At 46.1% G+C, this 22,463-nt stretch overlaps 1 protein-coding gene across 1 annotated transcript in view; it reads left to right on the forward strand.

Annotated features, from left to right (window-relative positions):
- The window catches only part of dpp3 (dipeptidyl-peptidase 3), a 44,404-nt gene that overhangs the window by 15,490 nt on the left and 6,451 nt on the right, over positions 1-22,463 (forward strand). The window contains exons 5-14 of the mRNA XM_069894054.1: positions 431-505; positions 4,166-4,259; positions 4,865-4,995; positions 5,321-5,451; positions 7,086-7,144; positions 13,316-13,510; positions 16,756-16,868; positions 17,417-17,509; positions 19,165-19,224; positions 20,297-20,421. Of these exons, the coding sequence (XP_069750155.1) occupies positions 431-505; positions 4,166-4,259; positions 4,865-4,995; positions 5,321-5,451; positions 7,086-7,144; positions 13,316-13,510; positions 16,756-16,868; positions 17,417-17,509; positions 19,165-19,224; positions 20,297-20,421 (1,076 nt within the window). The remainder of the gene's footprint in view (positions 1-430; positions 506-4,165; positions 4,260-4,864; positions 4,996-5,320; positions 5,452-7,085; positions 7,145-13,315; positions 13,511-16,755; positions 16,869-17,416; positions 17,510-19,164; positions 19,225-20,296; positions 20,422-22,463) is intronic.

A 22,463-nucleotide genomic window follows, 5' to 3' on the forward strand; every position in this document is an offset into this window, starting at 1 on the left:
TAGTAGGTTGTCAGGGCGCCGGTTAGCAGCTTCTCCACCTCCCCTTACCGGGACATTGGCTGGACTCCAGAAGTTCTTCTTCTTGCTGAGAGATGTTGCCACCTCTCGGAGAGTCTCAAACTTCAGCAGCGGGACCATGGCTTATATTACCCAAAAACTGCTTACCCAAGCACCTATTCCCAGCACAGCAAGAAAAATAAGCAAGCAAGCTAGCATGCTAGGCTTCTAACGAATAACATAATTTTCAGCTTATCACTTTGAATACAATGGTTTATTTTGCATCAAATTTATTCTTAAAACGATAATAAACGTCCTTGAAATGACAAGGATTAGCGCAGCACTGGAGCAGGCCCTTCTGCCCCTGATATCTATGGCATTTTAGATCGAGATCCTGTTTCACTCCTAAATTGGAATATCTTCTCTCCCTCAGGGCATAACCACTTACTTCTCTGGAAACTGCGATCTGAAAGACGCAGAGCTGGCACAGAGATTCCTGGACTTCAAGGTGAGTGAATCTCATTCTCCTTGGGAAATGAGCTGGCACAGAGAGTAAAATTAGTGGGAGGGATGATGCGGCGCTGAAACTGACCTACCGTGAATTTGTAAGAGCATTAATGTCTATGTCAAGAGTGGGCCCTGGACACATAGATTTTGGGGGGGGGTTGTTTCTGTTCTAGAATATAAAACATTACGGCACAGTACAGACCCTTTGGCCCACGATACCATCCTCACCTTACACCCTTCTGGCTGCTTGGGAAGTTTAGATGCTTCATCTGATCTTGGATGTACACCACAGAATCAGGTCCTTCCACCCCGCATTGTCCGCACTGACCGTGATGCTGATCTGTAATCCCATCTCAAGATTAACAATTCCTTTTTAGAACGTAATATTACATATAATTACCTTTTGCCTGCCGTAAGGCAAACAAAGTCATCGTTAGTGTCAATTGGTGCCCCTTATAGTAAGAAGCAGAGTCACTGAATGTCCGTGCAGTCACCTCCAGCACCCCCCCTCCCCCCCGGGCTCTGCAGCCACCCAGACTCCTGTTCAATCCATCGGCAACCCAAGCTCCAGATCCAAACCTCCGACACGATCAGGAAGCTTTCAGCTTTGGGAGAACCTCAGCTCCCTCTCGGGATTCAAATCCTGGTTCACATGATCTAGCCTCCAGCAGCCTGCGCTCCCCTTGCGGATTCCTCGACTGCCAGTCGTTCACAAGGCCCCTCAGCCGCTGAGCCCCTCGCCGGTCCATTGAACATGGTCATCTTTCACGTTGGCTCATCTCCTCTGCTTCTCCTTCTCAACAAGGTGGATTCTTCCTATTTCTGGTGCACTGCGGCTGTCCTTTCCCTGAATCCCTCTGCACCATTCCTACCCGAATCCCTATTCAAATAATTTCTAAACATTTTTACTGTATCTGGCAGCTTATTCCAGATAACCATTACCTTCAGACTGGACCAGCAGTTCAAGAACAGTTTCTTTCCAACAGCTATCAGACCCTTGATCCTCCCCTTGTTACACTAATCAGGGACTGCACCCAAAAGGTCCACGGTAGTAACACCACTTTATTGTTGCTCTGTGGTATCTGAATACTTATGATATACATTTTGTATTTATTATCTCTTTTTCAATTTAACATACATTTACAGCTGTTCACCTGCAGCAAGTAAGAATTTTGGAACTTATGTTCTTTGTACCAATAGTCCTCGACTTCCGACTTGCACGAGTTATGTCCACCCGCTCATATGGCCGATTTATAAAAAAAAAAATCTTTATTAAAACTGCTGCACAAGTACATATTTTGTGTTAAAAGTACTGCATATAGTGCTCCCCGCTCCTGGTGGCACCCTGAGGACCCCGAGTTACGACCAAATCAAGTAACGACCAACTCCTCATTATGGTCGTAAGTTGGAGACTACCTGTACAGTTGGAGGCCCTTCCGGCCCTTGAGCCCATGCCCTCCAAATACACCAATCAGCCTATGTTTTTGAAGAATGAGAGGAAACTGGAGTGCCCGGAGGAAGGCCACGCAGATTAGGGAGAACATACAAACCCTTTACGGACAATGCTGGATTTGCCCTCGGGTTGCTGGCACCTGTAATAGTGTTGTGATGTCCACAACGCTAAACTTGCCGTCACAGTAACAATAAATTAATTAAAATTAGTTTATATTTACAAAAACGCCTTTTCATCCTTTGTATGGGAAAACCTACCCCTCAAATCTCCATTTGGCTGAAGAAGTTCCTCTCCATCTCTGTTCTAAGCGGATGCCCTTCAATCCTAAAGTTGTGCTCTCCCGTCCAAGACTCTCCCGCCATGGGAACTCGATGAGGTCACCTCTCGGCCTCCTGGGTTCCAGTGAGAATGAATCCAGCCTTGCTGCAGCCCACCAGTCTGGCCAATATTCTGCTTCATCTCTTCTGCACTCTCTCCATTGCTATCACATCCTTCCAGTGCCGTGACCACTACGAGTCCCATTTTCTACATGTCCCCAAAACTGGTGGAGTACTTTTTCTTTAGCCAATTCTTTCCCTTTTAAATTTAGATATAAAGCATGGTAACAGGCCCTTTCAGCCCACGAGCCTGTGCCGCCCAATTGCCTACTTTTTTTTTAAAAGCGCTGATGTGGACCTGAAGGGAGCAGAAACACTGCGTGCCCCCCCTCCCCCCACCGTGGCGTCCAACCACCCATGCGGTCTGCTCCGTGCAGGCTTTAAACAGCCGTTAATGGAGCCGATAGTGGTTTTATTTGAAAATCCCGTGACTGCGGGGTCTGCGCCCAAGATGGAGGGCAGGCTGTTGGTGGCTCGAGGCGAGGGACCCTCGCAAGCGACGGACTGCTGTTGACCGTGGTCAAGGAACTCGCACCAGGCTGCTGGAGGCCAGCTCGAGACCAGCTGAAGGGTACCGGGTATTAGAACCAGGACGCGAGAGGGTGCCGAGGACTTTCTGTTTGGATCTGGAGCTTGGGCTGCTGATGGTTTGGACTGGACTCTGGGGCTGTGGGAGAGCTGAAGGTGAATCCATGGACACTCAGTGATTCTGAGGGAACTCGCTGTGCCTTCTCTTTCCCTGACTGTAGGGGCCCTTCAGGCAATTCCTTCTGATGGCGAATCTGTCTGGCTTACGGCAGATTAAAGTAAATTCTCTGTAATGTTGCACTGCTTTTATTATATGACAATAAAGCAGCCAGGAAACTGGAGCACCCGGCGGAAACCCACGTAGACTCGGGAAAGAATTAACATATTCCCTACAGGATTCAAAACCCAGTCGCCTGCGCTGTACCGCCTTGCGCTAACTGCTACTCTGACGGCATGGCCCTAGTGCCAGCTGCCACTCTCTTGCAGGACAGCAAAGAGGAGCAACGGGTTGAGCAGCTTCCTCCGCTCCACTGACCTGGGTTTGATCCTGATCTCCATGTAAATCCATGGCTTTTTCGCAGGAGTTCCAGTTCCCCCCCCCCCCTCACCTCCACCCAGGGGTGGCCAAACATTTTTTGGTTACACAAAGAAAATTATAAGGAGTCACAGGACAAACAATATTAGCCCAGCAGTTTTCAACCAGTTACACTGCAAGAAAATCGGAGATTTTAGAACAGAAAACCCCTGTGCCATCAAAAATTCATTCAACACTACTAACAGTTAAACAGTAGTTTATTGAGATGTGCTCACATTATTATAGTGGGCTTTAAATGAATATGATGATGTCCCAGTGAAACCTTTCACCATATTCGTCACTGACTGCACCAAGATCAGCAGAGAAGACGTCCAAATACGAACACAGAAAATGAATTTTAATTGACACTTTGTGGTTTTGTATGCTTGAAGCAGACTTAAAATATGGCAGGATATCACAAAAATAGATTATATCTAAAAAATGGTACGTGATAGGAAATTTTTAAGGTGATTTTCGTTATCGACAGCCCAAAATCCATAAAATCCACTCGAAAGGAAAATCTTCGTCATTCAGTGATCACTTGATTTGGTTCTCGATTTGATCTTCAGTGGAAGGGAAGCATTCCCAGCGGTCCGTTCCAATCCCACCCAGTGCCAGTCTCCACCCTTACAACTGCTTGTGTTTCCTGTCTTCACCTGTGGGAAGAAGGGAGGGGAAACTTTTCAATTCCAACTGACAGTCAGCTTTGTCTTTCTTCCCTCTCTCCAGGGGATCAGTGCTTACAATACCCGCCTGTTTAAGATTGTCGATGATGATGGAAAAACTGTCTACGAGGTTAGGCTGGCCTCGGTCATTATGGATGGTATGTGATCACCACAATGAGCTGACTTCTCTATTCTTTGTGCACAAAACCATACCACTCAGGACTGCAATGTAATAGAAAGTGGGCCCAATCCTTCCACTGTACTCAGTGTAATACAGTGACAGACCCATCCCCACCAGTACTGTACCCCAGTGTTATACAGTGACAGACAAGACCACACCAGTCATGTACCCCAGTGATATACAATGACAGTACATCCCCACCAATACTGTATTCCAGTTTTACACAGTGACAGACCCATCCCACCAGCACTGTACCACAGTGTTATACAATGACCGACCCATCCACACGAGCACTGTGCTCCAGTGTTATACAGTGACAACCCCACCAGTACTGTGCCCGAGTGTTATGCAGTGACAGTCCATCCCCACCAATACTGTATCCCAGTTTTACACAGTGACAGGCCCTTCCCCACAAGTACAGTACCCAAGTGTTTTTCAGTGATAGACCCGTCCCACCAGTACTGTACCCCAGTGTTATACAATGGCTGACCCATCCACACCAGTACTGTGCCCCAGTGTTACACAGTGACAGACCCATTCCTGAACAGGCCTGTTCAGTTTGATCTGCCCTCTCTCCCTCAGATGCTCTATCTCAGGGCGAACCCTTCAACAGCTGCGGCACATACGAGTTTGAAGGCTTCAAGTTCAAAGTGACCCGAGGTGATCATTCCCCATTGATGAAGAAAGTTGTGGAAAATTTAGAGAAGGCCAAGGTGAGCAATACAATGGGGAAAGGCTGGGGAGTGCCCAAGACCCTCTTCGCTTCTCCGGGACGCTGCTGGGTACTCTCGGCATTGAATCTCTGCACCGCGGTGCTTGGATGGCGAATGCCTCTCCTCCTCTTTAAGCCTGCTGTGCCACTGCACGGCTAGTCACCCACAGGAGCTGACAGAACCAGCGGATGGGATTAAACCCGTGAACTGTTGGACGGAGAGCACCAGCCTGACTGTTTCCTCGTCACCCCGCCCCCCCCCTCCACTGGTTACCCGTTTGTCGCTCCCCCCAACAACCTGCCTGCCTCTCCTGTTCACCCCCCAGAGCTACGCAGCCACTGCCAACGTAGAGAAGATGCTGGAGCACTACACCAGGAGTTTCAGCACTGGTTCCATTGACGCTCACAAGGAGGGCTCCAAGCACTGGATTCGGGACGAGGGACCCATCGTCGAGAGGTGAGGCACAGCCAGCTGCTCCCCATGTCGTGCACAGTGGAACTCGGGGGGTGGGCGAGGGCACAACACAGAAGCAGACCCTTTGGCCCAACTCCTGTGTGATGGCGAAGCTGCCAATTCATGTTCATCCCCTCCATAAGGACATAAGAATTAGGAGCAGAAGTCGGCCATCCGGCCCATCGAGCTCTGCCCCACCATGCAATGAGCTCATGGCTGATCTGATGTTCAGCTCATCTCCATCGACCTGCCTTTTCCCCATCTCCTTTAATTATCCCTTAATTCTTCCACTATGTAAAAGTCTATCTAATTTTGTCTTAAGTGTATTTACTGAGGTCGCCTCCACTGCTTCAATAGGCAGCAAATTCCAGAGATGCACGCACCCTCCCCACCCCCAGGATAAGCAGTTCTTCCTCATCTCTATCCCTGGATCTTGAGGCTACGTCCCCTAGTTCCAGTCTCTCCCACCAATGGGAACAACTTGCCGACCTCTCATAATTTTATATATTTCCAGAAGATCCCCTCTCATTCCTCTGAATTCCAGCGAGTACAGTCTCAGACAATTCAATCCTTCCCCAAAGGCTGACCCCTTCATCACTGCAATCAATCTGGTGAACCTCCTCTGCGCTGCCTTTCTGAGTTTGGCCCATATCCTTCTCAGCCTTTCCTGTGCCTCTCTGAGCATTACAATCATTTCCGCCATCTCGATTGATGTAGTGGCCACCCTTTGTGTGTGTAAAAAAAAAAAAAAATAAAAAATTCATGGTTCCTTTGTGGCAACATTCACAAAAACTCCCCAACTTTGTCTTCAGTCCGCTGTTGCAGCAGAAATCCCCCAATGGCAATTTCAATTTCCCACCCCAGTCCCTTGCCGACGTGTCTGTCTTCGGTCCTTATGCACCACCAGACTGAGACCATCTGCAAATTGAAGGAACAACGCCTCATCTTCCGTCTGCTCACCTTCCAACCGGATGACATCAACGTCGACTTCTCTGGTTTCCATTAGAAGCCCCTTCCCCCTATCCCCATGTCTCCTTTCCTCCAGCTCTGTATTCACAGAACTACCTCCCTCCTGCCCTCCTATCCTCTAGGCTATTGGCCTGTGCTCCTCCCCCTGCCCTTCTCCCCCCAGCCTTTTCATTCAGATGCCTGCCTACATGAAGTAGGGTTCATGCCCAAAAGGTTGGTTATATATCTTTACCTCTTACGGATGCTGAGTGGCCTGCTGAGTTCCTCCAGGGAGCCTTGGCAATGATTTTTATTACCAACTTTGTCTTCCTTTGTAAAGACATGCTTAGAGGCGCCCCAATCAAGACAAGAAGGAGAGGCAGAGTCCATTCAGAGAGTCCGTGGATGCCACCACCTCCCCCTGTGCCTCCATAACCTCCGTTGCCACACAGCCTCCTGTCCGATCCAATGGTGAACCTGAGCTCCAGGCATTCAGTCACCCTTCTCAGCCCCTCTGGAGCGATTAGGAAGCTGTCAGCGGCCCTGGGCCCTTCTGGAGTCCTGCTTGCTCCCTCATGGATTCCGGTGCCGATCCCTGGTGAGGTGCCGTGGGGGGGGGGGGGTGGAGGGACGCGCTGGGGGTAGGTCCCGAAGCCGATTTAACCAGTGTCGCCTCTCTGCCTCCACAGTTACATCGGGTTCATTGAGAGTTACCGCGACCCCTACGGATCCCGGGGGGAGTTTGAAGGTACAGCAGAGATTGGGCTGCGTTTCTTTGTTTGGTCGGATGACCTGCGGGGGGTGGGTAGAGGGGTGTGGGCTGGAATAAGACGGACTGTCCTCATCCCTGCCCCGGTACGGGAAGCATGCTTCACTGTTAGCTGGGGTGGGGGGTGGGGGGGGAATGAAGAGGGACCTCCTCCCTGTCAAGATGGCGGGAGAGGGGGAGTATTGCTGAGGATGCTGTGCTGAAGAAGGTCTGATGGAGGGGGCATTTAGCCCCTTGGAGGGGAAATGCTGAAGTGGCTGTGTGCCACTGAGGCTGATGTACTTCGCGGGATGGGTGTTGCTGTCAGGGAGCTCTGGTGCTGAGGGAGTGTCCGGTGAAGGTGCTCCGGTGTTGAGGGTGTGTCGTGGTGAGGGAGCTCTGGCAGTGATGGCACACGTGTGCTGAGGGAGTGGGGCAGAAGTTGTGGCAACCTTTCAGAGGGCCCCCCATACAGAGCATGGAGGAGTAGCACAGGGGGAAGTCACGTGATGGAGTAGTGGCCGGACGGTGAACTCCAGCCCTCTCCAGAAAAGTTGAAAAAAATAAAGGAAAGCACAAAGGCACAAAAATAAAAATTAAAGTAAAGTGAATATAAAGGTGGAAAGAAGATGGCGACGAAAAAAGAAAAGTCGAAACCAACGGTAAGAAGAGAGGAAGAGAAGACAACGGAAGAAGAAGGAGAAGGCCTTACCTGTTCGAAGAGGCCCGCGGTGGAGAGAGAAGCTCGCTCCCTCAGGTCGGTAGAAAGTGGACTACAAAAATGGCTCGCTGAGCCGAGTAAAAGTGCGCAACCGCGCATGAAAAAAAACACACCGACGGGGGGGGTGACCAGCTGGGGAGTCGATCTCCACAGCCGGCAACGACAGCTGCAGAACACCTACAGCAAGAGGAGAACATAGAAGACAACGAAAACAAGAAAGAAGAGAAGAAAAAGAAAACAAAGAAACAACAGATGGCCAACCCAAAGGAAGAAGAAGAGGAAGAGTACAGTGAAATGGAAGAAGGGAAAGGCAAGACAATGGATATATTTTCTCTTATTAAAGAATACATGGATTCATTTAAAGAATGGCAAGCACAAGAATTTAGTGATTTAAGAAGAAGAATAAACAGTACAGAAGAGAAAGTGAATAAAATAGATATGGACAAGGTGGAAGAACGAGAAGCAGCAGTAGAAATGGAGGTAGAGGACTTAAAAAAGAAATTAGAAGAATCTAATAAAAAAGTTAAAGAGACACAAGAGCTGTTAGCTCAGAAAATAGATATAATGGAAAATTATAACAGAAGAAATAATATAAAGATAGTGGGCCTTAAGGAAGATGAAGAAGGCAAGAATATGAGAGAGTTTATAAAAGATTGGATCCCCAGGATCTTAGGATGTCCAGAACTACAGAAAGAAATGGAAATAGAAAGGGCACATAGAGCATTAGCCTTTAAACAACAACCACAACAAAAGCCAAGATCCATTTTAGTAAAATTCCTAAGATATACTACAAGAGAAAAGGTACTGGAGAAAACAGTGGAGAAAGTAAGAGAGGACAACAAGCCACTGGAGTACAAAGGGCAAAAAAATTTTATTTATCCAGATATAAGTTTTGAACTCCTGAAGAAGAGAAAGGAGTTCAATACAGCAAAGGCGATTTTATGGAAGAAAGGGTATAAATTTATACTAAAGCATCCAGCGGTATTGAAAATATTTATTCCAGGACAGCAAAACAGACTATTCTCGGATCCAGAGGAAGCACGAAAATTTGCAGAACAATTACAAAATAGACCGAGAGATGAAGACATGTAACGAGAGTACAAAACACTGCGAACTAAAAAGACGTGTGTATAGGACTATATACATATATAATACATATATTACATAAGTGTATGTGCATTTAAAAGAAAATATATAGTGTATAGAGAAGAATTAATGGGGAAAAAAAGGGGAAGAGAGGAGTAAAGAGGGAATTTAGAGAGTGACCTTTGTTGTATATAAAAATTGAAATCTTTTCTGGGGGGGCTGGGTAGGGAGAAATTACGGTCACTGCAAAATCAGTTGACGCTTGCGAGTGAATTCGCAAATCCAAATGGAGAGGGGAGATGTGGTTGCCCGACGAGGGATAATGGGCAACTCAGGAAGGGGAGGGGACAATGGGGTTAAAGAAATATTAGGTAGGAGAATAAGGGGAATGTTTGATGTGTTAAAAATGTTGTCTTATAAACTGTTCAAAGAAAGAAAGCAGAAATGGATGAGAAGGAAAGGTGATGATGAGGAAACGGAAGGGAAAGATAAACAAAGTATAAAATGGCTACATTAAACTATATGACTTTAAATATTAATGGAATACATAACCAAATCAAAAGGAAGAAACTGCTAAATTTACTGAAAAAAGAAAAAATTGATATTGCATTTGTGCAAGAAACACACTTAACTGAAGTGGAGCACAAGAAATTAAAGAGAGATTGTATAGGACATGTAACGGCAGCGTCATATAACTCAAAATCTAGAGGAGTGGCTATATTAATCAGTAAAAATGTACCAATTAAAATAGAAGAGGAAATAATAGATCCAGCAGGAAGATATGTAATGATAAAATGTCAGATATATTCGGAGTTTTGGAATTTACTTAATATATATTCGCCTAATGAAGAAGATCAAAAATTTATGCAGGATATTTTTCTGAAGATAGCAGATATGCAAGGGAATATATTAATAGGAAGGGATTTCAATCTCAATTTGGATTCAAACATAGATAAAACGGGGAAAAAAATTAACAGAAAGAATAAAGTAACCAAATTTATAATTAAATCGATGCAAGAAATGCAACTTTTGGATATATGGAGGAAACAACACCCAAAGGAAAAGGAATATTCATATTATTCAGATAGACATAAAACATATTCAAGAATAGATTTATTCCTGTTATCAGCTTGTATACAAGATAGAGTTAGGAAAACAGAATATAAAGCTAGAATATTATCGGACCATTCACCCTTGATATTGACAATAGAGTTAGAGGATATCCCTCCAAAAATGTATAGATGGAGATTAAACCCCATGCTACTTAAAAGACAGGATTTTAGAGAATTCATAGAAAGACAAATTAAAATGTACTTTGAAATAAATACAGAATCAGTGAAGGATAAGTTTATATTATGGGACGCAATGAAAGTGTTCATCAGAGGGCAAATAAGTTACGTAACTAAGATGAAGAAGGATTACAATCAGGAAACAGAACAGTTGGAAAAGGAAATAGCAGATATAGAGAAAGAATTAGCAATGAAGGAAGACAAAACTAAAAGAAGGGAATTGGTAGATAAGAAAATAAAATATGAAACATTTCAAACATATAAGGTGGAGAAAAATATAATGAAGACAAAGCAGAAATATTACGAACTAGGAGAAAAAACGCACAAAATTCTAGCGTAGCAGCTTAAGACAGAACAAACTAAAGAATGGTATTGGCATCAAGGAAAAAAGACAAACAGATCACATATAATCCAACGGAAATTAATGAAAATTTCAGAGAATTCTACGAACAATTATACCAAACTGAAAACGAAGGGAAAGAAGGCAAAATAGATGAATTCTTAACTAAAATTGAACTACCAAAATTACAAACAGAGGAACAAAATAAATTAATAGAACCATTTGAAATAGTAGAAATACAAGAGACAATAAAAAATCTGCCGAATAATAAAACACCAGGAGAGGATGGTCTCCCAATAGAATTCTATAAAACATTTAAAGATTTATTAATTCCTCCCCTCCTGGAAGTAATCAACCAGATTGATAAAACACAAAGCTTACCAGATTCATGCAAAACAGCAATAATTACAGTAATACCAAAGACAGGGAAAGATCCACTTGCACCAGCATCATATCGACCAATATCTCTACTTAACAGAGATTACAAGATAAAAGCTAAATTATAAGCAAACAGATTAGCTGATTATGTACCAAAAATAGTAAGTCTAGACCAAACTGGATTCATAAAAAAAAGACGAACAACAGATAATATTTGTAAATTTATTAACTTAATTCATGCAGTAGAAGGAAATAAAACTCCAACAGTAGCGGTTGCTTTAGACGCAGAGAAGGCCTTCGACAGAGTAGAATGGAATTATTTATTCAAGGTACTACAAAAATTTAGTTTACCAGAGAAATATATTAATTGGATTAAAGCATTATATAAGGGGCCATTGGCAAGAGTGACAGTAAATGGATATGTATCAAAACATTTTAACTTAAGCAGATCAACAAGACAGGGATGCCCACTATCGCCCTTATTGTTCGCGTTAGCCATAGAACCACTTGCAGAACAGATAAGAACAGAAAATAAAATAAAAGGGATAAAAATAAAAGGCAAGGAATACAAAATCAGTTTATTTGCAGATGATGTAATAGTATACCTAACGGAACCAGAAACATCAATAAAAGAATTACATAAGAAATTGAAGGAGTATGGAGAAGTGTCGGGATACAAGATTAATGCAAATAAAAGTGAAGCAATGCCAATGAATAATGCGGATTTCTCAAAATTCAAGAAAGAATCACCGTTTAGATGGCAAATGCAAACAATACGATACCTAAGTATACAAATAAATAAAAACCTCAGCCATCTATATAAACTTAATTATTATTCACTAATGAAAAAAATACAGGAAGATTTAGAGCATTGGAAAGACTTACCATTAACACTAATAGGAAGGATAAACTGTATTAAAATGAACATTTTTCCAAGGATACAATACCTATTTCAGGCACTGCCAATACACTTGACAGAGAAATAAAGCAAACTACCAATTATCAAAACTAATACTGACGCAAAATCAGCTAATCCCTTTTACGGTAGATAACCTGTCTTTTAGAGAATGGGAGAAAAAAGAGATTAAAAGAATAGAAAATTGTTTTTCGGGGAATAAATTATTATCCTTTGAACAAATGAAGGATAAATATAATATAACTCAAGATACAGTGCTGGCATATTACCAATTGAAATCCTATTTAAGGGATAAATTGGGAAGTAGTCTGAAGTTACCAGAAGGAAGCAATTTTGAATATCTGATTACAGACACAATGATAATTAAAAAATTTATAACAAACATGTATATCAAATTACAAGAAAAGGAGAATGAGGAAATAAATGATAAAACTAAACAAAAAGTGGAACAAGATCTAAACATAAAGATAAAAAAGGAAACATGGGAGAGGTTATGTTTAGGAACTATGAGAAATACAATAAATACGAGATTACGTATGATACAATATAATTGGATACATAGGTTATATATCACTCCTAAAAAGTTAAATAAATGGGATCCAACAGTATCAGACAGATGTTTTCGTTGTAAAAAAGAAATAGGAACAACAATTCATGCAATCTGGACTTGTGAAAAGGTGAAAAAATTTTGGGAAGATCTAAACCAGATATTAAATAAAATTACAGAAAGCAATATACCAAAAAACCCAGAGATCTTCCTCCTAAGTAACATAAAAAATAAAGAATTTGGACTTGATTTGGAGGGTGTACAAAAAAGATTTGTTAAGATAGCCCTAGCTGTAGCAAAAAAATGTATTATGTTAAACTGGAAATTAGAAGATAATTTGAAAATACAGCAATGGTATATAGAAATGAATAAATGTATTCCATTAGAAAAAATAACATATAGTTTAAGAAATAATATAACATTATTTGAACAAATATGGGAGCCATACATGGAATATAATAGAGAAAACCTACTGGGACATCTATCACCTAAAATGACAAAACGAAAAGAGAATGGGAAGAATTGACTCAGTGGAAGTTTTTGTTCGTTAATGTTGAGTGACAACATTGTTTGATGGGTTTGATGTATCTTGGACTAAGAGTTTTGAATGGATGGAGGGGGAGGTGGGGGGGGGAGGGGAGGAGGGAGGGGGGAGAAAACGACACTATATATTTGAAAGGAGAAATGTGTATATCTTGAATAATGTGATCTATAGTGTGAAAAATAAAAAAAGAAAAAAAGAAAAGAGGAGTAGCACAGAGCAGGGTGCCTTGGTAATGATTAGAACTGGGGTGGAAGAGGGCAGGGTTCTTCTGAGGGAACTCCCCCACCACACCACGGGCGTCGTTATTCAATGCAGGCCACTTCTGAACTGATCCTCTCCCTCTCTCCTAGGTTTCGTGGCTGTTGTCAACAAGGACATGAGTGCCAAATTCGCCCAGCTCGTGGCATCAGCCGAGCACCTCCTCCCACAGCTGCCCTGGCCCAAGCACTTTGAGAAGGACCGCTTCCTGAAGCCCGACTTCACCTCACTCGACGTGCTGACGTTCGCCGGCAGCGGCATTCCAGCTGGCATCAACATCCCAAACTGTGAGCCACTGCCTCCCGTCACCCGCTCGTACCCCTGCACCCACACGCAGTCATTAGCGAGAGACGTACCCCACTGCACCGGCGACTCTGGAAAATAAAACTTAACACCGCGTAAACTCGCAGGCCCGTTTCCCTCCATGACATTCTGGTTGAGGGATGTCATTTGAATGAGGGGTACAAATTGGTGGTGCAATTCAGTCTTGGAACAGGGACCTTGTTCACTTAAACCAGTCATTTTCAAACTTTTTCTTTATAATATTTGATTTATCACTTTAAATTTATTTAACAATCAATAATCAGACCAAATACAAAACATCAAGAGAACCCCTCCCTCCACCCCCTCCCCTCTATTAAACAGAGAAGGAACAAAGAAAAAGAAACACATCCCATTGTTAGACACATGGAGACTTGATAATGCCATAGTGTTAAAATCTTTACGGCGGTCTACTGGCAATCGTAACCCTATATTGGTGCCAATGAGGTGCTTTTATGCTCTAAATGAGGCTGCCAGATTTTTAGGAAGGTGTTATATCCCTTCCTGAGATTGTGTGTGACCTTTTCAAGTACTCATCTCCAAAGTCCACCTCTCCCTGAGTAGATGGGAGTCAGACTTCCATGTTACCGCTATGCATTTCCTGGCCACACACAAGGCAATTTCTGTGAATTTAATTTGAGAATTAGTTAGTGATCGACCAACTGTGCTAAAGTCCCCCAGAAGGCAACGCTCTGGGATTGCTGGGAGGGTGACTCCCGTGATCTTGGTTAGGGTGGCACTGAGGTCATACCAGAAGGGCTTCACCTTTGTGCAGTCCCAGGATGTAAAAGGGAACTAACCTCTGCACCCTACTGAAAACGCATCTCTGATAATTCAGGTTTTTACTGGTGTCATTTCTGTGGGGTGAGGTAGAGTTGATGGAGAAAATTATAATGGACCAAGCTATACCTGGTATTGATAGAATCCAACCCTGACACCGATCTGACCACAGTTGTTCGTCACTTGTGTCAAAGTCTGACTCCCATCTCATCCGAGATTTATGCAAATCTGGCTTCGTCAAACTTTTTCTTCCCACTCACATTACCACCTTAAGAAATCCCTTCCACCTTAAGTAGTCCCTATGCCATAGGTGCTCTGTGATTAGTAAGGGATTAGTTAAAGTGGTATGTGAGAGGAAAGAAAAAGTTGGAAAACCACTGTTTTAATTGTCCCTCATGGACTCAATATGTGCACGGTTTCAGAACTCCAAAGGAAATGGACCAATGACAGTTTTTCTCAAGCAAAATATATCAGTAACAATTGGGTTCAGAGCAGAGGTTCTCAACCTTTTCTTCCCCACTCACATACCACCTTAAGTAATCCCTTACTAATCACAGCACCTGTGGCATAGGGATTACTTAAGGTGATATGTGAGTGGAAAGAAAAAGTTTGAAAACCACTGACTTAAACCTACTAGAGACACAACAGGGGGGTCCGTGTATCTCCATTTTTAAAAAACCCCCGATGATCTCCGTGTCTCCCTTTCTGGTTGGCAGTGAGATGCTGCCAATCGTTCCATTGATGCTTGGGTTTGGGTTGGGGCTCAGAAGGAGCCCGTCAGCACCATGAGGTCCTCCAGTCACTCCCTGTACCCCTCCCATGGTCTCCCTTTCCGATTGTTCCTCTTCTGCCTGAAACACGATAAGGCTGCAGACGCTGCAGTTGTAGTAAACACAGCGAAACGCTGGAGGAACTCAGATTCAGCATCTATCGGAGGCAAAGATATTATCGCCGATGTTTCAGGCCTGAGCCCTTCTTCAAGGAAAATTGAGAAAAGGCAGAAGCAAGATAGATCAGAAAGTCTCAGAATTCAAACAACGGGGTAAATTGAACGTGTTAAGGGACTGCGCATGGCTTCATGTACTATCCAACCCAGACCACCCGCAGATTGGAGGAACAACACCTTATTTTCCGTCTGAGTCCCCTCCAGCCAGATGGCATGAACATTGACTTTTCTGCTTTCTATTACACCCATCTGCTTTTTCTTTCCTCTCCCCCTTTCCTATCTTCCCAGTTCTCTGCTCCCTCCCCCTTACCCACCCAGCCATCTCCCTCCCTCCTTTCTCCACCTATAATTGCCGTCCCCCATTCCTCCCTTCCCCCACACTCTTTTGTTCAGACACCTGCCGGCATTTTCTCATACTTTGAATAAGGCCTCAAGCCTGAAACGTGGGTTCTGTATCTTTCCCGTTGCTACAAAAAGGAGAATGTTTGACCGGCTGGGCATCTCCAACACCTTGTGATTTTACTTCAACCACGGTGTCTACGGTTTTTCGTGATTCACTCGTGATGAGAATTTATCAAGTCTGTGTGAAAGGAGAGGCATCATTCTCCATCCCGTTCCCTTGCCGACATGTCTGTTCGTCCCTGGTCTCATGCACTGCCAGTCTGAGACCACCCGTAAATTGGAGGAACAACATCTCACCTTCTGCACCCTCCAACCAGATGGCATTAACATCGACTTCTCTGACTTTCATTAAACCCACTCCGCCACCTTCTTCCCCTGTCATCTCTCCATTCCCTGTCTCCTTTCACACAGACATGATAAATTCTCACATAGTCCCTAATATCCAATTTACACCTTTTGTTGGTCTGGACTCCTCCCCCGTTGTTTGAATTGTGAGACTTTCTGATCTATCCTCCTTCGGCATTTTCTGATTTTCCCTTAAAGAATACCTCAGGTCTGAAACGTCTGCGATAGTATCTATGTCTCTTAGAGACACTGAAAAGACCAGTGGACTTCCTCCCACATATCGGAGTGTTTTCTTCCTCTTCTGGCACACTGCCTCCACCACTACAGGGTCATTGACCTCGTCTTCAGGATGTAGGGATGGGGGGACCCATGTGTAGAACGTAGAAACTCTCTCCCCCCACTCCCTCTCTCCAGCCAAGGTGAGGATCCAACGTGTTTTCCTGGAACTGTGGTGCCAGCAGCACTCCCCACCAATTTGCCCGCTCAAGGACAGTGATCCCAGGATGGGGTTCACTGAAGTTGGCACCACAGATGTCCAGTCACTCAAGACCATCAATGGGCCAACCCCTTCCTGCTGCTGATGTGGGCGGAGGGTTTTGCACGGTTCGCTCCCAAATTTTTCCCAACTTTCTACCCAGTCCCCTCGGCCTCTGCGTTCCTCGTACCCCTGTCACCCAATCTTGGACCAGTTCTGCTCCTGCCAGTGTTCATCGCTGCCGTCCTCTCACTCGCCCACAGATGACGACATCCGGCAAACGGTTGGGTTTAAAAATGTCTCACTGGGGAACGTGCTGGCGGTGGCCTACTCCACTCAGAGGGAGAAGCTCACCTTCCTGGAAGAGGAGGACAAGGTCTGTTCCTGTGTACGCACGTCGATGACTGCTTCTCTGTGTGAGATTGTGTCTGTGTGTGAGAGGCTGTCTTTGTGGGTGTTTCTCTGTGTGAGTCACTGTTTGTGTATGTGTGTTAGCATCTGTGTCTTTGTGTCCATGAGTGGTCTCTATGTGAGAATGTGTGTGTGAGTTGTCTCTCTCTATGCAAGAATGTGTCTGTCTGTGGGTCTCTGTTAGTGTGTCACTGTGTGCGAGTGTGTTTGGGTGTCAGAGAGTCCTGTGAGTAGTCTATGTGTGAGAGTGTCTCTGTGAGTGAGTGTATCAATGTGTGAGTGGGCTCTGTGAGTGTGTGTCTATGTTTGAGTAGTCTCTGTGCGAGAGTGTGTCTGAGAGAGAAAGTGCATGTGTGAAAGTTGTGTGAGAAAGTGCACACATTTCTGTGAATGTGTGTCTCTGTTTTGATGGTCCCTGTTACTCTGGAGGAGGCTGTTTGGACCCTCTGGTACCTCAGATACAACCGTTGCAGTTGATGGCTGCTGGCTGATTCAGACTCCTTGCTCCTGCAGGACCTGTACATCAAGTGGAAAAGCCCCTCTTTTGAAGTCCAAGTTGGTTTGCATGAGCTGCTGGGTCACGGCAGTGGAAAGCTCTTCGTTCAGGTCAGTCGACGCCTACTCCACAACTATCTTGAGTTGAGCAGGAAAGTCTTCTTAATTTAAATTTAGACATACAGGCCATTTTGGCCCACGAGTCCATGCCACCAAATTCACACCCAATTAACTGACTGTCCCGGTATGTTCCGAATGGTGAGAGGAGACTGGAGCCCCCACGAGACATGGGAGAATGTAAAAATTCCTAAAAGAACCTCAATCCTGATCACTGGCGCTGTAAAGGTGTCGCCCTAACGATCTACCTCACACCCCGACCAAGAACAGACGCTTTCCAAGACATCGGGCTCTTGAATTAATCAGGGACTGCTCCAACACCACAGACAGACTGCTCCAACACCGCAGACAGACTGGCTGCAACACCGCAGACAGACTGGCTGCAACACCGCAGACAGACTGGCTGCAACACCGCAGACGGACTGGCTGCAACACCACTGACAGACTGTCTGCAACACCACAGACGGACTGTCTGCAACACCACAGACGGACTGGCTGCATGATTGCCAGGTTGCCTTTTGTGTGCAGAACAATATTGAAGATTTAATAAGAAGATGGAACTGTCTGGCACATGATGTGCTGACTGAGATAAACCTACTCAATAAACCTTCCCTACCTCACACCCATAACCCTCTATTTTTCTTGCATTCATGTGCCTGTCTAAGAATCTTTCAAATATCCCTATTGTTTTGCCTCCACTACCACCCCCGGCCTGCATCCCAGATATTCACCACTCCCTGTGTGTTTAAAACATACCTCTGGTATCTCCCCGAATCATTCCGCCCCCTCACCTTAAACAGATGTCCTCCGGTATTTGCTACTGTCACCTCAGGTAAAAGGTCCTGGCTGCCCACATCATCTAGCCCCTCATAATCTCGTAGACCAGGAGTGGGCAACCTTTGGCCCGCGATCCAAATTTATATGGCCTGCAACCCAATGCAAAAGTACCACATGCACCCAGCCCTCCAATAAAAGTACAGGTATGTGCTGTTTATCGTCCGTTTAGGCAACGTACGACCTTCCCCCGCCCCCCCCCCCCCAATTAACACCATAGCCATCCCCCTCCGACAGCACCGCCATCTTCCCCTCCCCCATTCAGTGTTGCCCCCACCCCCCCAGACATACAAAGTTCACACACCAGTTCCTTCTACGCTCCTCACACCCTTCCTCATCTTGCCGTTCGTTCTCAATTTGTACAATATCAAATAAAACATGGCGGCCACCGAGGCCTGCTCTCACAAGACCTTCTTGTCATCGTTTATTTTGATGCATTGGCCACCTCTGCCATGACTGCTATTTTGCGTAGATACGCCCCTGCATTATTGAGTGCAGATTTTTAAACATTATTTTAATTTCATTTATGGTAACATCAGTGCGGCCCGCTGTTCAACCACTGACACACCATCCGGCCCATGCATGGTAAAAGGTTGCCCTCTCCTGTTGTAGACCCACGTATCTGTGCCACATAGGGTAGGGGGTGAGGTCTCACTGAGGTTGTTGGGAGGGGATGAGGTCTCACTGAGGTTGTTGGGAGGGGAGCAATGATGGGGCCCTCCAGGAATGTCCTCATCACGGTGGGAGTTGCAATGATCGCTCTTTTCTCCCCCCCCCCCCCACCCGGTATATAATCACTTCTCCGTCTCCTTCAGGACAACAAAGGGAAGTTCAACTTTGACACAAGCTTGGTGAACCCAGAGACAGGCGAGACGGTGAGTGTTGAGCGCACCAGGATCCCTGGCTAGACCGTGGAACAGGGTAGGTGGATAGTGAGGTGGGGAGCTCTTTGGACCGTCGAGCATCTGCTGGCCCTCTCGTGACAACCTTGCGGTGAACGAGAAAGAAGAACAAGAGTGGCCTAGTCGAGGTGTGTGAGATCCCATGGGGATGTGGGGGGCAGACCTTGAGATGCTTCCACAAGTTGGAGAGCCTCAGACGAGGGGAGGCAGCTATAAGACAGGGGGAGAGGGCAGTCATTTAATGCTGGGGCAAGTGGAAGGTTAGGTAGTTCCACTCCCTGCTGGGGAGTGGAATCCAGATCTTTAAGGGTGGAGATAGATAAATATTTGCAAGATCGGGGAATCGTGGGCCCAGAAGAAATTGGCACAGAAGAGATAAGGCCCGAGGCTGATGTAAGGTTTTTTTTATTGTCACATAATAATACAAAAATATTCATGATCTACTTCAACTTCTGTCTGCAAAACCATGAGCTTTGTCCGGCGCCCCTGACAATAAGAGAAAAAGAAAAAGAGGGTCCCTTCAGAAACGCTGAGTGTCTGTGGATTTGCCTCCAGCGCTCCCACAGCCACAGAGACTCTTGTTCGAACCATCGGCCGCCCGAGCTCCAGATCCAAGCCTCCGACATGATCAGGAAGCCTTCAGCGCCCGAGGCCATTCAAGAGCCCTTCTTGCCCTCGGCACCCTCTCGGTCCTGTTCTGATACCTGAGCCAGTTTCCCGCAGCCCACGCAGGACCCCGATGGCCAGTCGCCAGCAGCCCGCAACCTGCTTGGGTCCCTTTGCTGCTGAGCCCCTTGCTGGTCCACCACCGTAGGGTCGTCTCCTCAGCTTCTTCTCAATGGGGTTGTGGCTGGTTCCCTCCACCTGTCCACTGCACCCCCGGAGTCTCCAACCTCTCGTAGTATGCTACCCAGTGCAGGCGCCGCCATCTTATTCAGTCCTCCATGGTTGCAGGATTTAAAACACCTCGAACAGGCCGTTTATAGCCGCAATGGTGTGGAATGGCAGTGCATGCTGGAGGCCTGACCCTGTTTGTTCTCCTCAGATTAACAGCTGGTACAAGCACGGCGAGACCTGGGACAGCAAGTTCTCCACCATCGCCTCCACCTACGAGGAATGTCGAGCTGAGTGTGTCGGTCTGTACCTCTGCCTGAACCAGGACATCCTGAAGTAAGTCTGCTTGCACCAGTGGGTGGTGGCATGACTAGAGTGCACCTGTGGCCCCTGCCCCCTCCCTCTGTCTCTTCCCTCTCCCTCCGGGGCACCCTCGGACCTACCCCCAGGCTCCAACTCCTACAGGGTACCCCAACTTTTGAGGACACCAACTGCCCCTCCCCTTACAGGGCACCTACTGCTCTTCCCCCCCCCCCCCTCTGGAACACCCACTAGCCCCCTTCTCCTCTCTGGAACACCCACTGTCCCCCTCCTCCTCCCTGGGACACCCACTACCCCTTCTCCCTCTATCCACTCTTCCCCCCCCCCCCCCACCTCCGGGACACCCACAGCCCTCTCCTCCATTGTACCTCTTCACTCACCACTTTGAATGGCAAAACTCTCCTTGGCATACATCAATTTCCTATCCGAGATTATTTGCTTGCCCACAGATGAGACATTAGGAACAGGGGATCCGTAAGAACAAGAACCAGGACATGACCACATGGTCCATCGAGCCCTGCTCCCCCATTCAATGAGATCACAGCCAATCTGGCTGGAATTTAGAAGAATGAGAGGAGATTGTATAGAAAGGTATAAAATTATGAAAGACCTAGATAAGATGGAGGTAGTTAAGTTGTTTCCATTGGTGGGGGAGACCAGAACGAGGGGACGTGGCCTCAAGATCCAGGGAGGAACTGCTTTTCCCAGAGAGAGGGGAATCTGGAATTCGCTGCCCATTGAAGCAGTGGAGGTGACCTCAGTAAATAGATTTACGACAAGGTTGGATAGATTTTAGAGGAATTGTGGGATATGGGGAAAAGGCAGGGAGGTGGAGATGAGCCCGTCGTCAGATCAGACACGATCTCATAAGAAATAGGAGCAGGAGTAGGCCGTGTGGCCCATTGAGCCTGCTCCACCGTTCATCGTGATCCTCCATTGAATGGTGGAGCAAGCTCGATGGGCCAGACAGCAGATTCTAGCTCCTAATTCCTACCATTCAGCTGCATCTACCCACCCCTTCCCCAGAACCCTCAATTTCCCCCCAACAATGACAAGCATCTATTTAACTCCATCTGAAATCCATTCAATGAGGCAGCCTCTGCTGCTTCCTCGGGTGAAGAATTCCCCCGACTTGCCACCCTCTGGGAGGAGCAGTAACTATTCCTCTCCATCTTAACTCTACTTGCCCTGACTCTGTTCCCCCTCATTCCAGTCTCACTTGCCAGCAGGGAACAACCTCCCTGCTTCTATCCTATCTGTTCTTTTCATGTTCAGTCTCCACAAGGTACCCTTCATCCTTCGAAGCACCAACGAGTATCATCGTTCCAGGCTACTCCTCACGCAGTTGAATCCCAGTCTTCCTAACGGAAAGACCACCGTCTATCTGGGTCGGTAGCAGAACCGCGAGCATCCGCGCACCTCAGGACCGTGTGCTCAGCCCACTACTGACCCTTCGACTGTATCAACAATGTCGTCAAGTTTGCGGATGACACAAGCTAGTTGGCCTCATCATCAACAACAATAAATCGCTAGAGTAACATCCTGAGTCTCAACGTGGACAAGACAAGGGAGATGATCATGGATTTGGAAGGACCACCCTCCACCTCACGTCAACATCTCTGTAGTAGAGAGTGGACACTCCTCACTTGTCAGGAAGGTACAACAGTGACTGCACTTCCTGAGAAGACTGAGGCGGGCAAGGCTACTGGCCACCATTATGTCAACCTTCTACAGAAGCTCTATCGAGAGCATCCTGGCTGGCTGCATCACAGTGTGGTACAGTTGCTGTAGTGAAATGAATCAGAAGTCAATCCACAGGACCATAAGAGAGGATCACTGGAGTCTCTTTCAGACCCTCCCCCGAGGACGTGATCTTCCAGGATTGCTGTCTGAAGAGGGCACACAGAATCATCGAGGACCTCCTTCCACCCCACACACAGCATCTTTTAGCTGCTCCCCTCGGGAAAGAGATCCAGGAGTATCAGAGCCAACACCACCAGGCTGAGGAGCAGCTTCTTCCCACGGGCAGCAAGAATACTGTTTCCACTAACCCTCCA

The sequence above is a fragment of the Narcine bancroftii genome, chromosome 8, assembly GCF_036971445.1.
Source record: "Narcine bancroftii isolate sNarBan1 chromosome 8, sNarBan1.hap1, whole genome shotgun sequence".
NCBI classification, from domain to species: Eukaryota; Metazoa; Chordata; class Chondrichthyes; order Torpediniformes; family Narcinidae; genus Narcine; species Narcine bancroftii.